The 16,691-nt window shown below is 42.5% G+C and overlaps 1 protein-coding gene across 2 annotated transcripts; it reads left to right on the top strand.

Moving 5' to 3' along the window:
* Positions 1-904: 904 nt before the first annotated feature.
* Positions 905-13,310, top strand: LOC121582622 (TNF receptor-associated factor 2-like). 2 transcript variants are annotated; one of them, XM_041898556.1, is made up of 12 exons: positions 905-1,099; positions 2,990-3,200; positions 3,422-3,500; positions 3,746-3,844; positions 4,091-4,252; positions 4,406-4,480; positions 4,685-4,759; positions 4,924-5,010; positions 7,108-7,584; positions 7,747-7,924; positions 11,598-11,746; positions 12,400-13,310. In XM_041898556.1, the coding sequence occupies exons 2-12, from the start codon at positions 3,013-3,015 to the stop codon at positions 12,616-12,618; spliced, it is 1,788 nt and encodes a 595-aa protein (XP_041754490.1). In that variant the 5' UTR covers positions 905-1,099; positions 2,990-3,012; the 3' UTR covers positions 12,619-13,310. The 2 variants fall into 2 exon arrangements, with proteins under 2 accessions (XP_041754490.1, XP_041754491.1); XM_041898557.2 differs by lacking the exon at positions 905-1,099 and adding an exon at positions 1,173-1,312.
* The last annotated feature ends 3,381 nt before the right edge of the window (positions 13,311-16,691 follow it).

Genomic DNA, 16,691 nt, shown 5'->3' with positions numbered 1-16,691 from the left:
GCTCGTGTTTCTTGGCCCAAGCAGGTCTCTTCTTATTATTGGTGTCCTTTAGTAGTGATTTCTTTGCAGCAATTCAACTATGAAGGCCTGATTCACAAAGTCCCCTCTGAACAGTTGATGTTGAGATGTGTCTGTCACTTGTGTCTGGCATTTATTTGGGCTGTAATTCTAATGAACTTATCCTCTGCAGCAGAGGTAACTCTGGTTCTTCCATTCCTGTGGCGGTCCTCATGAGAGCCAGTTTCATCATAGCGCTTGATGGTTTTTGCGACTGCACTTGAAGAAACTTTCAAAGTTCTTGAAATGTTCCGTATTGACTGACCTTCATGTCTTAAAGTAATGATGGACTGTCATTTCTCTTTGCTTATTTGAGCTGTTCTTGCCATAATATGGACTTGGTCTTTGACCAAATAGGGCTATCTTCTGTATACCCCCCTACCTTGTCACAACACAACTGATTGGCTGAAACGCATTAAGAAGGAAAGAAATTTCACAAATTAACTTTTAAGAAGGCACACCTGTTAATTGAAATGAATTCCAGGTGACTACCTCATGAAGCTGGTTGAGAGAATGCCAAGAGTGTGCAAAGCTGTCATCAAGGCAAAAGGTGGATATATAAATATATTTTGATTTGTTTAACACATTTCTTGGTTACTACATGATTCCATGTGCTATTTCATAGTTTTGATGTCTTCACTAGTATTCTACAATGTAAAATATGGTAAAAATAAAGAAAAACCCTGGAATGACTAGGTGTGTCCAAACTTTTGACTGATAGTGTATTTTAAATGTAGTCATATGAAACCATTAGAAGTGGAATACTGTTAGGAAGGCACCCCCTTTACATTTGGCCTGCCTGTCAACCCATGTTAAGGCTGCACATGACGTAACACCCACACTGCAAAGTGCAATGGCGAAATTGAACAGTAACAGCCATCGCTTCTCGGTACCATATTTATAATGTCGTTAACATTAAAGAAAACAGAATCATTCTTCTGCAGAGTCACATCATGCAACATCTGTACATTTAACGCGCGCGGGGCTGCAACTAGAAGGAGTATTCTACTGTCCCTGCAAGCGATGACGGTTTAAAACGCGGGTAAGTTTCATGTAATTGTAATACCGTCCATTTTCAATGCCGAACCATTTTCGACAGCAGACTGGTTTGTGCACCTGCTTTTAAAGGGGCGTGGCGGCTGGCATGCAGGGTACCCACATCATTGAGGGTACCACCTCCAGCTAAAGATGCTGATAGCTTAGCAACTACGACAGGGGAAAGCAGAGGAGAGCAACAACAATGGATTTACCGTTTGTAAGCATCATTCGCAATATTTGACTATGCACCGAGCATTTATGTGTGATGACGCGACCATCAACAGTTCAGACACGAATGTAGCTCGAGCTACAAGGCGCTATGACAGCTGACTCGAAATGTAAACAAAGGGAGATGGGCCTTTTGCTATCTCTCTCAATGCCTGGCTAGCTGCATTTAAGTTGTCGTTGATAGTGTCAATAACTGTCTTAATTTATGCACAGTGCATGTATTAGTACAAGCAGATTGTAGGACCATGTGGTGGATTGTGTCAGCTGAACCATAATGTTTCAAACTATTAAAAATATATATACTGAACAAAAATATCAACGCAACATGTAAATTGTTGGTCCCATGTTTCATGAGCTGAAATAAAAGATTCCCGAAATTTTCCATATGCACAAAAAGCTTATTTCTCTCAAATGTTGAGCATACATGTGTTTACATCCCTGTTACTGAGCATTTCTCCTTTGCCAAGATAATCCATCCACCTGACAGGTTTGGCATATCAAGAAGCTGATTAAACAGCATGATCAATACACAGATGCACCTTTACACAGATGCACCTTGTGCTGGGGACAATAAAAGGCCACTCAAAAATGTGCTGTTTTGTCACACAACACAATGCCACAGATGTCTCAAGTTTTGAGGGAGTGTGCAATTGGCATGCTGACTGTAGGAATGTCCACCAGAGTTGTTGCCAGATCATTTATGTTCATTTCTCTACCGTAAGCCGCCTCCAACGTCGTTTTAGAGAATTTGGCAGTACGTCCAACCGGCCTCACAACCGCAGACCACGTGTAACCACGCCAGCCCAGGACCGCCACATCCGGCTTCTTCATCAGCGGGATCATCTGAGACCAGCCACCCAGACAGCTGATGAAACTGAGGAGTATTTCTGTCTGTAATAAAGCCCTTTTGTTGGGAAAAACGAATTAGGTTTGGCTGGGCCTGGCTCCCCAGTTTCAAATCCATTACCTTTACAAAAATGTAAAAATAAAACAAATAAAAATAACCATGGTTTTCAAGCGCCCCTGATTTCCTTATATGAACTGTAACTCAATAAAATCGTTGAAATTGTTGAATGTTGCGTTTATATTTCTGTTCAGTATAATTATTTTCTCTTTTCTAATACAATGACAAGCTTTTTGGAATGCAAAATGATCAGGCTAGATGCCATACCATGCCAATTGTTTATTATGGGCATTGGGCTATAATGCCAGCACCTAAACAAGTAATACATACTGACAAATACATCAGATCTGCCAAATTGTCTATCTCTCTGACCTGACTGAAGTTGTATCATATTAGTGTCATATCCAGAAAAAGCAGTGGCCTGTCAGTGGACTGTCTGCAGCACCTTCCTCTCAGTCTTTATTAAATAGTATTATCTTTTTGATGACCAATTTACCCCTTTTACCAAAGAGCACCTTCTGTCTATCAAAATCTACTATTGTGTACCTTAGCAGCGCTTCCCTTCCTTCCTTCTTTTAATTGTTTTTGCGACAAGTATTATAGTTTGGTTTCCAAAAGATATTCAGAAGAAGATGGAGACCAGCACTCACTGATAATCCTAGCTTTACCATGTTATAAACACATCAGAAAAATCTGTCATGTCAGTACCTTCATATAAATCTTTTCAAGTTAATTTGGACTCTGTGACGTTGTTGTTGCCAGGTCTGAGGCGTACTGAGTGAATCATGGCCACGCAAGAACCATCCCCTCCGTCGTCCATGGAGAGCAACAAACCCGGCTTCCCCAAGCAGATCCTGGCCAACAAGCTGGAGGATAAACACCTGTGTAACTGCTGTCAGAACCTGCTGCGGAGGCCCTTCCAAGCCCAGTGTGGACACCGCTTCTGTTCCTACTGCTTCAATAGGACTGTCAGGTGGGAGTTCGAAGAGTGTATCTCAACTGTATACAATCATCTTTATTTTCTCCTTTAGCTGTAATGTGTAAGTGCTGGTCTGGTAAAACCTAAGGAAGAAACTTTAAACTATTGAAATGCACCCCAGGATATGATGCTTGGTGAATATATTACACATTTGACAATATGACACACTGTACTGTTATTTTGTACTGTTTGTTGACATCATATTCCCATTGCAGAGATGGACCTCAGAAATGCAATGCTTGTATCAAAGAGGACATTTTTGAAGAGCCCACGTCGATTCTAAAACAAGGCTGTGTAAGTATCTACAATATCGGTCTTTCATTACAGTGCCACTTTATCCTCTCAAAGAAAAAGTAAGATCAAAATGTACCCTTCAAATAATAAATATACGTCCATGTTATTTGGAGCATGTGTGCTTATCACACACACACACACAAACACATGCACACACACACACACACGAACATTCGGAAAACAGTACAGATTCACTTTAAAGGCAAAAGCCTCTGCAAAATGTTTGTTTGCTCTCACTTCTGAAGGCTTTTCCTGACAACGCAGCTCGAAGAGAGGTCGAAAACCTCTCCGCTGTCTGCATCAACGAAGGCTGCACTTGGAAAGGCAATATTAAAGAATATGAGGTTAGTTGAGTGTTGTTTTAGACTGATTATAAACCCTTTCATCATTCAAACGATGCATTTAGACGGACATAGTTATTGAAAAAAAGAAATTGTGCCACAGATTCTTATAAGCAATGCACCTCAATACTGTATTTGCTTTGCTGTGTTCTTGCTTCACAATCAGTTTGACCGAAGATCCTTGTTTAGACTGTTATGAACGTATACTAGAGCCAAATTAATCCTAACTTTATTTTCTGTCTCTTACAGTTGAGTCACGAGGGGAAGTGTGAGTACATGATCATCCCCTGCCCCTCCTGTAAAGAGCAGATCCGCTTCAACGAACAGGAACGCCACAACGAGCGAGAGTGCCCCGAGAGAACTCTCAACTGCAAGTACTGCAAGGAACCATTCCATTTCAAAAACATCAAGGTGAGAAATAATGCACGCTCTGAGAGAGAACGTCCATCAGTCTGTTTATTTGTGAAATCTCTCAAATGGCTGGTTTACGATCGTATCAAGATTGCAAGGAACAGTAGGGTCAATATTTGTAAGACGCTATACAAAAACACGTAATTTTTTTAGGCCCACGACGAGATCTGCCCCAAATACCCCATGATCTGTGAAGGCTGTGCCAAGAAGAAAATACCCAGGGAGAAGGTGAGTTCTTACATTTTCAGCAAACACAATATAGCCAATTATAGCCAAACTTGTGACTGAATGCGTTTGGAAAATGCATAACAGAAAAGGAAGCACAATATTGAGAGAAAATAATCCATGCTGTTTTAAGAAGGTTGATGTTTGAAATAGCTGTAGAACTTGTCAAATCATTGTGTATTGTTTCTTCTTTGGCTCTATCCCTAGTATGTGGACCACATTAAGTTCTGCAGCAAATTCAGAACTCCATGCAGATTCCATGTTGTTGGGTGTGATATGTCAGTAAGTAGCTTTATGGTTTTAATGCTATGGTTTTAATGAATCCTAATTAAACAAACAAGGTTGTTACTGTGTAAAAACACATTTACCATGTTATTTCTTAGTTAATACCTGGTAATAATAAAGTGCCACTGTTAGAACAGCTCTCCTCTCCCCTCTCTGTGCAGGTGGAGAAGGAGAGGATCCATGACCACGAGAGGGCCTGCGCCTACGAGCACCTCAACCTGCTGCTGCACTACATTATGGACATGAAGGTGAGGGTGAGCATGGATGTAGTGGAGCGGAAATGCCCTTTACACACAGTAAAGCAGTGATATTCAAAGTCGGGGTCGCGGGGGAACTGCAATGGGGTCGGCCAAAAAATTATTGAAAAGTTATTGTATGGGACTACACTGCTCAAAAAAAAAAAAGGGAACACTAAAATAACACATCCTAGATCTGAATGAATGAAATAATCTTATTAAATACTTTTTTCTTTACATAGTTGAATGTGCTGACAACAAAATCACACAAAAATGATCAATGGAAATCAAATGTATCAACCCATGGAGGTCTGGATTTGGAGTCACCCTCAAAACTAAAGTGGAAAACCACACTACAGGCTGATCCAACTTTGATGTAATGTCCTTAAAACAAGTCAAAATGAGGCTCAGTAGTGTGTGTGGCCTCCACGTGCCTGTATGACCTCCTTACAACGCCTGGGCATGCTCCTGATGAGGTGGCGGATGGTCTCCTGAGGGATCTCCTCCCAGACCTGGACTAAAGCATCCGCCAACTCCTGGACAGTCTGTGGTGCAACGTGGCGTTGGTGGATGGAGCGAGACATGATGTCCCAGATGTGCTCAATTGGATTCAGGTCTGGGGAACGGGCGGGCCAGTCCATAGCATCAATGCCTTCCTCTTGCAGGAACTGCTGACACACTCCAGCCACATGAGGTCTAGCATTGTCTTGCATTAGGAGGAACCCAGGGCCAACCACACCAGCATATGGTCTCACAAGGGGTCTGAGGATCTCATCTCGGTACCTAATGGCAGTCATGCTACCTCTGGCGAGCACATGGAGGGCTGTGCGGCTCCCCAAAGAAATGCCACCCCACACCATGACTGACCCACCGCCAAACCGGTCATGCTGGAGGATGTTGCAGGCAGCAGAACGTTCTCCACGGCGTCTCCAGACTCTGTCACGTCTGTCACATGTGCTCAGTGTGAACCTGTTTTCATCTGTGAAGAGCACAGGGCGCCAGTGGCGAATTTGCCAATCTTGGTGATCTCTGGCAAATACCAAATGTCCTGCACGGTGTTGGGCTGTAAGCACAACCCCCACCTGTGGACGTCGGGCCCTCATACCACCCTCATGGAGTCTGTTTCTGACCGTTTGAGCAGACACATGCACATTTGTGGCCTGCTGGAGGTCATTTTGCAGGGCTCTGGCAGTGCTCCTCCTGCTCCTCCTTGCACAAAGGCGGAGGTAGCAGTCCTGCTGCTGGGTTGTTGCCCTCCTACGGCCTCCTCCACGTCTCCTGATGTTCTGGCCTGTCTCCTGGTAGCGCCTCCATGCTCTGGACACTACGCTGACAGACACAGCAAACCTTCTTGCCACAGCTCGCATTGATGTGCCATCCTGGATGAGCTGCACTACCTGAGCCACTTGTGTGGGTTGTAGACTCCGTCTCATGCTACCACTAGAGTGAAAGCACCGCCAGCATTCAAAAGTGACCAAAACATCAGCCAGGAAGCATAGGAACTGAGAAGTGGTCACCACCTGCAAAACCAGTCCTTTATTGGGGGTGTCTTGCTAATTGCCTATAATTCCACCTGTTGTCTATTCCATTTGCACAACAGCATGTGACATTTATTGTCAATCAGTGTTGCTTCCTAAGTGGACAGTTTGATTTCACAGAAGTGTGATTGACTTGGAGTTACATTGTGTTGTTTAAGTGTTCCCTTTATTTTTTTGAGCAGTGTATATAAAAACGTTTTTGAGAAAGATAATTAAAGAAATACAATCATATTTAGTAGATGTATTTATTGGTTTCCTTTTTATTTTGTTAAGAGATGAAAATGTAATGAATTGAAGTTTATTTGTTGATGTAAAAATCGAAATGTACCGATTTTATGGTGTTGTAATTAGATTTGGTGTGTGGTGGGGTCGCGAGGAATTCATGTGAAAAAAATGGGGTCCCCAGAAATACTGGTGGAAAAAGGTTTGACTACCACTGCGCTAAAGGATGGTTGTGTGCATTAGCATTTACTTAAAAGTTACACAAGCATTAGCATTTACATTAGCATTAGCATGACTTGCCTCTGTGTTTACTTTACCCACCTTATTTTCTCCCTCTCCATCCATGAAGGTGAGCATGGAGGGCCTGCAGCCGCAAGGCCTGGAGCTGGCTGGACACAAGCTCCTGGAGCTCCACCATTCCCTCAGGGAGCTGGAGGCTCGCATCTCCCAGCTCAGCACTACCTCTACCCGGCCTCCCGTGCAGGGGGCCACCTCCTCTTCTTCCTCCTCGGGCCTCCCCGGGCCTCCCGCCCTGGCTCTTCCCCTGCCTCCACCTCCCGCCCTGGCCCCCACCCTGAGCGTGTCCACCTCCTTCACCCCCCTGCCCAGCTCGGTGGGGGCGGCCCTGGAGCTGCAGCTCCACAGTGAGAAGACAAAGGTGGCGGAGCTGGGACGCAGGTGCACCGATTTGGAGGTGAAGGCGGGGATGTTTGAGAATGTGGTTTGTGTGTTGAACAGAGAGGTGGAGCGCTTTGCCACCACCATGGAGGCCAGTAACAGACAGCACCGCCTAGACCAGGATAAGATTGAGGCCCTGAGCAACAAGGTAGGAAGGCCCTGAAGCATAAATGAAATTCAGTCATTAAATTTATACAGCCCTTTTCCAACATTTAAATTCAATGGCATGACTCACTGGGGTATAAAGCTGGAGGTTCTGAGGTTATTAAATTCATAGAAGCTAACACATATTGGTGTGTGTGTGTCTCAGGTGCGGCAGCTGGAGAGGACGGTGGGGCTGAAGGACCTGACGGTAGCAGAGATGGAGGGCAGGCTGAGGGAGATATCGGCCACCACATTCGACGGCGTCTTCGTCTGGAGGATCTCTGACTTTACCAAGAAGAGACAGGATGCCATCGCTGGCCGAGCTCCTGCCATGTTCTCACCAGGTAAACCAGAACTATTGCAGTCCGAGTTAAGACTGAGACCAAAGGGGCTTCGAGACAGAGTCAAGACCGAAACCAGAACAACCATATCGAGACTATATGGGCCCCGTGTAGCTCAGTTGGTAGAGCATGGCGCTTGCAACGCCAGGGTTGTGGGTTCGATTCCCACGGGGGGCCAGTATGAAAAAATTAAATAAAATGTATGCACTCACTAACTGTAAGTCGCTCTGGATAAGAGCGTCTGCTAAATGACTAAAATGTCAATGTAAATATTGTACCGTAGTTGTGCAAGTCATAATGACGGCACAAAACGTAGGCTATTATGTTTCCATAATAATATTTCAATCACAGTTTTTCAGCCTTTTACACCAGTAAATATGTCTATAAAATACAGTTGAGTCAGAAGTGTACATACACCAAATACATTTAAGCTCAGTTTTTCACAATTCCTGACATTTAATCCTAGTTTTACTAGGATTAAATGTCAGGAATTGTGAAAAACCCTGTCTTAGGTCAGTTAGGATCACCACTTTATTTTAAAACTGTGAAATGTCAGAATAATAGTAGAGAGAATGATTTATTTCAGCTTTTATTTATTTCATCACATTCCCAGTCGGTCAGAAGTTTACATACACTCAATTAGTATTTGGTAGCATTGCCTTTAAATTGTTTAACTTGGTTCAAACGTTTCGGGTAGCCTTCCATAAGCTTCCCACAATAAGTTGGGTGAATTTTGGCCCATTCCTCCTGACAGAGCTGGTGTAACTGAGTCAGGTTTGTAGGCCTCCTTGCTCGCACACGCTTTTTCAGTTCTGCCCACACATTTTCTATAGGATTGAGGTCAGGGCTTTGTGATGGCCACTCCAATACCTTGACTTTGTTGTCCTTTAGCCATTTTGCCACAACTTTGGAAGTATGCTTGGGGTCATTGTCCATTTGGAAGACCCATTTGCGACCAAGCTTTAACTTCCTGACTGATGTCTTGAGATGTTGCTTCAATATATCCACATAATTTTCCTTCCTCATGATGCTATCTATTTTGTGAAGTGCACCAGTCCCTTCCTGCAGCAAGCACCCCCACAGCATGATGCTGCCACCCCCGTGCTTCAGGGTTGGGATGGTGTTCTTCAGCTTGCAAGCTACCCCCTTTTTCCTCCAAACATAACGATGGTCATTATGGCCAAACAGTTCTATTTTTGTTTAATCAGATCAGAGGACATTTCTCCCAAAAGTACGATCTTTGTCCCCATGTGCAGTTGCAAACCGTAGTCTGGCTTTTTTATGGCGGTTTTGGAGCAGTGGCTTCTTCCTTGCTGAGCGGCCTTTCAGGTTATGTCGATATAGGACTTGTTTTACTGTGGATATAGATACTTTTGTACCTGGTTCCTCCAGCATCTTCACAAGGTCCTTTGCTGTTCTGGGATTGATTTGCACTTTTCACATCAAAGTACGTTCATCTCTAGGAGACAGAACGTGTCTCCTTCCTGAGCGGTATGACGGATGCGTGGTCCCATGGTGTTTATACTTGCGTACCATTGTTTGTACAGATGAACGTGGTACCTTCAGGTGTTTGAAAATTGCTCCCAAGGATGAACCAGACTTGTGGAGGTCTACAATTTTTTTTGTTGAGGTCTTGGCTGATTTCTTTTGATTTTCCCATGATGTCAAGCAAAGAGGCACTGAGTTTGAAGGTAGGTCTTGAAATACAGTGGGGGAAAAAAGTATTTAGTCAGCCACCAATTGTGCAAGTTCTCCCACTTAAAAAGATGAGAGAGCCCTGTAATTTTCATCATAGGTACACGTCAACTATGACAGACAAAATGAGAAAAAAAATCCAGAAAATCACATTGTAGGATTTTTAATGAATTTATTTGCAAATTATGGTGGAAAATAAGTATTTGGTCACCTACAAACAAGCAAGATTTCTGGCTCTCACAGACCTGTAACTTCTTCTTTAAGAGGCTCCTCTGTCCTCCACTCGTTACCTGTATTAATGGCACCTGTTTGAACTTGTTATCAGTATAAAAGACACCTGTCCACAACCTCAAACAGTCACACTCCAAACTCCACTATGGCCAAGACCAAAGAGCTGTCAAAGGACACCAGAAACAAAATTGTAGACCTGCACCAGGCTGGGAAGACTGAATCTGCAAAAGGTAAGCAGCTTGGTTTGAAGAAATCAACTGTGGGAGCAATTATTAGGAAATGGAAGACATACAAGACCACTGATAATCTCCCTCGATCTGGGGCTCCACGCAAGATCTCACCCCGTGGGGTCAAAATGATCACAAGAACGGTGAGCAAAAATCCCAGAACCAGACGGGGGGAACTAGTGAATGACCTGCAGAGAGCTGGGACCAAAGTAACAAAGCCTACCATCAGTAACACACTACGCCGCCAGGGACTCAAATCCTGCAGTGCCAGACGTGTCCCCCTGCTTAAGCCAGTACATGTCCAGGCCCGTCTGAAGTTTGCTAGAGTGCATTTGGATGATCCAGAAGAGGATTGGGAGAATGTCATATGGTCAGATGAAACCAAAATAGAACTTTTTGGTAAAAACTCAACTCGTCGTGTTTGGAGGACAAAGAATGCTGAGTTGCATCCAAAGAACACCATACCTACTGTGAAGCATGGGGGTGGAAACATCATGCTTTGGGGCTGTTTTTATGCAAAGGGACCAGGACGACTGATCCGTGTAAAGGAAAGAATGAATGGGGCCATGTATCGTGAGATTTTGAGTGAAAACCTACTTCCATCAGCAAGGGCATTGAAGATGAAACGTGGCTGGGTCTTTCAGCATGACAATGATCCCAAACACACCGCCCGGGCAACGAAGGAGTGGCTTCGTAAGAAGCATTTCAAGGTCCTGGAGTGGCCTAGCCAGTCTCCAGATCTCAACCCCATAGAACATCTTTAGAGGGAGTTGAAAGTCTGTGTTGCCCAGCGACAGCTCCAAAACATCACTGCTCTAGAGGAGATCTGCATGGAGGAATGGGCCAAAGTACTAGCAACAGTGTGTGAAAACCTTGTGAAGACTTACAGAAAACGTTTGACCTGTGTCATTGCCAACAAAGGGTATATAACAAAGTATTGAGAAACTTTTGTTATTGACCAAATACATATTTTCCACCATAATTTGCAAATAAATTCATAAAAAATCCTACAATGTGATTTTCTGGATTTTCTTTCTCATTTTGTCTGTCATAGTTGACGTGTACCTATGATGAAAATTACAGGCCTCTCTCATCTTTTTAAGTGGGAGAACTTGCACAATTGGTGGCTGACTAAATACTTTTTTTCCCCACTGTACATCCACAGGTACACCTCCAATTGACTCAAATTATGTCAATTAGCCTATCAGAAGCTTCTAAAGCCATGACATCATTTTCTGGAATTTTCCACGCTGTTTAAAGGCACAGTCAACTTAGTGTATGTAAACTTCTGACCCACTGGAATTGTGATACAGGGAATTAATTATAAGTGAAATAATCTGTCTGTAAACAATTGTTGGAAAATTACTTGTGTCATGCACAAAGTAGATGTCCTAACCGACTTGCCAAAACTATAGTTCGTTAACAAGAAATGTGTGTAGTGGTTGAAAAACAAGTTTTAATTACTCCAACCTAAGTGTATGTAAACCTCCTACTTAAACTGTATGTCTGTTTTTCCCCAACAGCCTTCTACACCAGTAAATACGGCTATAAGATGTGTCTGCGGATCTACCTGAACGGGGACGGGACAGGGCGTGGCAGTCACCTGTCTCTGTTCTTTGTCGTGATGAGGGGACTGAGTGATGCTCTGCTCAAATGGCCCTTCAACCAGAAGGTAAGGACCAGGGGACTCATTTAGAAAATGCATAGAAAATGCGTTAGAAGATCATACATTTTACATTCCACACAAATCATGTATTTTATATATCTTCAAATTGATGTGAATTTTTTTTGATTTTGCATGATACTTGTGATGTATAAGTCAGACATGCTTATGTGGGATTCTCTCTCTCTCTCTCTCTCTCTCTCTCTCTCTCTCTCTCTCTCTCTCTCTCTCTCTCTCTCTCTCTCTCTCTCTCTCTCTCTCTCTCTCTCTCTCTCTCTCTCTCTCTCTCTCTGGTTGTCTTGGCAGGAATGTCCAAAATATGTTTGTAATGTAGATTATAAATTATCTTTGTAATGGAGGTCATAAATATCAAATTCTATGATTACATTTTCCATATCAGACATTGGGGGGTCTTGTTCTTACTCTTTTTTTATCTCTAAATAATCATTCATTAACAAAAGGTGAAAAGCTGGCGACCCAGTCAAGTGTTTTCCCATCTTTTGTCAGACAGGGTTGTTGAGGTAAAGCCAGAATGGCAGCTGGCAGGTTTGTGAACTCATCTGCTTTGCACTCATGAGGTCTATCCCTCACACTCCCTTCCATTCCCCCCCCCCTCTCTCTCTTTCTCTCTCTCTCTCTCTCCTCTCTCTCTCTCTCACCAGGTGACTCTGATGCTGCTGGACCAGAGTAACAGGGAGCACATCATCGATGCCTTCCGGCCCGACGTCACTTCCTCCTCTTTCCAGAGGCCTGTAAGTGAGATGAACATCGCCAGCGGCTGCCCGCTCTTCTGCCCACTCTCCAAGCTCGACGCCAAGAACTCCTACATCCGCGACGACACCATTTTCATCAAGGCCATCGTGGATCTCACAGGCCTCTAGATGCACCCTTTTAAGTGGAAGTGCAAGACAACTGAGCAGCACTGTGGCCATTTCGGCTCCATTTGGGTTCCATTCGGGCCTATTTCAGTCCCCTTCAGTAGTAGGGAGCCTGAAATGCTTGCTACTGTGTGCTGCATGTGGCTCCAGCTTTCCCGGCTCAGGAGGCCCTTGCACTGTTGTAGCTCTACATTTTATATACAATGATTTTACTAATCTCTTAATGCCACAATACTGGTTTCTCATGGTGCTTGAACCCCACTTGGTGTGGTGTGTAGCTTTATTATTTGTATCCATGGAAATAACTCCAGAATATAGTCTCAATATTCAGTTGGACAGAACCTGTGGTATTTAAATGGGGATATGTGGTGATTGAATTGAGTTGGAGGGCATCTTTTTCTCTCTTTGTTTTCCATAAGACTTCATTAGGTCTCAGAGAGAGTGAATTCTAGCCATTAGAGAATAGTAATAAGAGGGATATGTACCTTTTCCTTGTCAGTGTAGAAAATGCCCCAATGCTTATTGTAGAAGTAGAGCTTATCGTGGCTTTGTGCAGCAGGGTATTCACTTTTTCACTTGTTTCCGATCTCAACCCGAGTAATTTTGATTGTGGATATCGTGAGCTTCTCAATGCCATTGTTGAGTATATTTGCATAGACAAACGTGGAGTTATGTTATGAATAAGAATATGGGCATTTGTTTGCCTTTTTGCGCAAATTGCATGCCGGCTATCTTTTATTGGCCTATTAGTGTTGAAGTGCTCTCTCTTTTCATTGAGCTGCTGGAGGGATCCTTCCTTGTTCGTTGTTACACTTGTTAGTGAGTTAAACCATCTGTGATGGTGGACATTGCCTGCATGTCTTGGATCCAGGCATATACTTTTACATATACTTGTTAGTGTTGCGTTTCTTGTTCCTCTTTAAGGGTTGAGGCTTATGGGATTGGTGGTTCGGTACATCTGTGGAAGATACAGTGGAGTTTTCAGGGTGTTATAAGGCAGCTTGCCAATCAAAGCCTGAGGCATACAACAAATGTATTTCTATCACTGGTAAATACACCAAGCTGGAAGAGCTTTCCCCCCCAGGATATGCTCAGTACAGTAGCTCACATCTCAACACATAGTACTGTGTCCCACCACAGATGTTAATACAGGTTCCATGAACTGAAGGAATGGTGTGTTCCTTGTTTTCTGTTCATATTACAGTGCGGTACATTTGTATGTAGTTTTGCTGCTGTGTCAGATATGTTGCTGATGTAAAACAAATGTGTGGCAATCAATGCGAAATTTAGCACATAAAGTTGAAGGTGTTAAAGTGGAAGGATAAAGAGAGATGTAGCCACGATGAAGTGAAACAAGTGAATGTGATGGTATACTTTGCCATTGGACCATAGTGATCATCGTTAATTGATGATGATGATTTATGTAACTCTAGATAAATTCCATTAACCTGTAAGTGACAGTGAAACCTCTTAGCCTAGGTGGTGTTATTATGATTCATGAAGCCCCACAAATGATGCTGACCAAAATGCTAAATCTGAGGAAATCCTTTAGATCCAAAATATATCTGTAGGTTCTATGCATGTCCATCAGGGGGTGCTGTTTTACTTGGTACGCCTGTGTGCGTCCCAAATAGTCTAACCCCTCTGGACTTGTGTCAGGGTTTTCACCTGCCTGTTTTGAAACCAGTCTTGACCTGTATTGAAACCTCTCTGTGCATGGGAGGGTTCAATTCATATTCAGTATCGCAGTTCGTGATTGGCTTACCTCGTAGACCAATGGCGAATGCATTTATTTGCATTTGTTTGGAGGAGTATAAATAAAGATACTAGAGTTATTATTATGTCATATCTCGCACAGCTTCTGTTCAACACAAGCAAATGCCTATTCATAAGAATTTATAAATATAATATCATACTGTTGAACAATTCAATATATTGATGTTACTATACGCATATTGTTATTAATAAATATAGTATAGTTGAATATATTATTAATGATATATCTAATACCTACTTTTTGTTTGTCGAGATGGTTTAAGACAGGTCTGGAAAACCCCTTAAATTAACCCAAATACATCAAAAGCTGTGCCACATAATATCAACCATGGCACCCCATTCTTCTGGGTTCACTGAGGGTTAAAAACCCAAATATGAAGTGGTTGTGTTTACATTCATCAAAATTACCCTTTAAAGGTTCCCACAGTAATTCTGTGTCATATAACTGTGCTTCTCAACCTTTTCTGTACCACTGGCACCGGAAAAAAGATGGTCCCTCTTGTACCAAGAACCGGCAAGCTGCTATGGTCCTTCCTCCTCGAAGGACTCCTTAGGCCTATATCAAAACGGCACTTGATATCTGGCTACATTATTGTCAGCTAACCATCTGAGGGACTGGTCAGCAGCATCCCTGGGACCGGTGCCGGTCCACAGACCAGACGTTGAGGACCACTGATATAATTTTTCTTCTGAGAAAGGGTGCTTTGGTTGTTATTATGGGTAGTATTTGCGCTCTGAACATCATATTTGTGCAGTCAGTGAATATGGTGTTGTTTGGTCCTTTGATGGTTATAGACAGGGTTTGGTTCTGCAGGAGTTGATTCTGACTATGTTCATTATAGGGAGAATCCCTCCTGCAGAGGTAGCTTTTTAGCATCAAACTGGATACGTTTTTCAGTAAGTATACTGCACACATCGAGTGGAATTCATATATAATCTTTCCTTTACATAAATACTTATTCTTGTGTTGTGCCAAAATGTTATATTACCTCCATATTATTGCAAAAGCTGTGTTATACGTTGTACTTGTATTCTATGCTAAACAATTGTGCCAAATATGCTTAGAGAAAAAATTGATATTATGTACATATATGAAGGTTTATGGTTTGTATTTTTGTTTCATTCCAATGTAATGCATGGGTCACTTTTGGAACCACCTAGACTGATGGAGACGTCAATTTAGTACGTTCAGCAAAATATCTCCTTATAATACAATAATATACCTTTCTTTAGGTCTCTGAATGTAAAGCTTTAATGCAGTGGTCCTTTACTGTTTCTGTGAGAGAAAAACAGTTCAGCAGTTCCGTTTTAACAGTTGTTGATGCAGTTAAATTGAATTAACTTTAATTGTGCATTTTGTATTATTTAAATGTCAAACAGGGTACTACTTTGTTCTGTGATTTGTATACTGTGAAGTCAGAGCTATATACATTCTGATGTGTTCATCATTTATGTTCTCTATACGCTATAAAGGCTCTTACAGGACATGTAGTATGCAATACATTTGTCATTGGATTCCTGGGTATTGTTTGTCTTATACCAAGCCTCTGTCTGTGTCCCAAATGGCACCCTATTCCCTATATTGTGCTCTACTTTTGACCAGGACCCATGGAATAGGGTGCACATTTGGGACACTGCCTCTGACTTCCATCTCTTTCCTGCTGGCTAGAGGGAGGTAGTCATTGGTTTTGCTGTTCCTGTATTCAACCAGAAGAGGGTGCTGTTCACCATTGTTTTACGCTGGTCACCATCACTACAGTTACCATGTATGATCTTCAAACAGGGATTATTCCATTCCTTTTAAGGAGATTTGGCCATCTGCCAGAGATAAAGATCTAATACAGATTCTGCTTTCTGTGAATCTCGGATTTACTCTCTGAGGCAAATACCCCCCTGACCGTATTCTGCACCTTTTAAGGAACGAGTAATTGGCAAAGCAACTGAACCATGGACAGATTTATGCAACAGGCTCCTCATCGAGAAGAATAAAAAGACATATAGCAAATGGAAATAATACATTATTCTATGTGGAGTAGATTTTATGATGTGATTTGGCTCCTTGAATAGTTTCTATGTGTCTTCCAAAGGCATGATTGAGCCCTAGACTGATACCCACAATCCTTCTGTCTAGGATTCAATACTTTTATGTTTTTTAGATGGTTTGTGTGTACAAGAAATACCCAAGGACCCAAGTTTCATCAATCCACTGGCAAGTCTGCTTGGCAAACTTGTACTTTTGTCATGCTATAATACAAAAAATTCAACTTGTACTTTTGGCACGCTACAATACAAAAAATTCA

The sequence above is a fragment of the Coregonus clupeaformis genome, chromosome 15 (assembly GCF_020615455.1).
Source record: "Coregonus clupeaformis isolate EN_2021a chromosome 15, ASM2061545v1, whole genome shotgun sequence".
Taxonomy (NCBI): Eukaryota; Metazoa; Chordata; class Actinopteri; order Salmoniformes; family Salmonidae; genus Coregonus; species Coregonus clupeaformis.
The sequence above is the reverse complement of the archived record's forward strand: the minus strand, read 5'-3'. Positions and strand labels throughout refer to the sequence as shown.

Coding starts and splice junctions, on each gene's coding strand:
- LOC121582622 (XM_041898556.1), top strand. CDS start 3,013: ATGGCCACGCAAGAACCATCCCCTCCGTCGTCCATGGAGAGCAACAAA. Junction 4,481..4,684: donor AGAAAATACCCAGGGAGAAG/GTGAGTTCTTAC, acceptor CTCTATCCCTAG/TATGTGGACCACATTAAGTT. Junction 7,585..7,746: donor TTGAGGCCCTGAGCAACAAG/GTAGGAAGGCCC, acceptor TGTGTGTCTCAG/GTGCGGCAGCTGGAGAGGAC.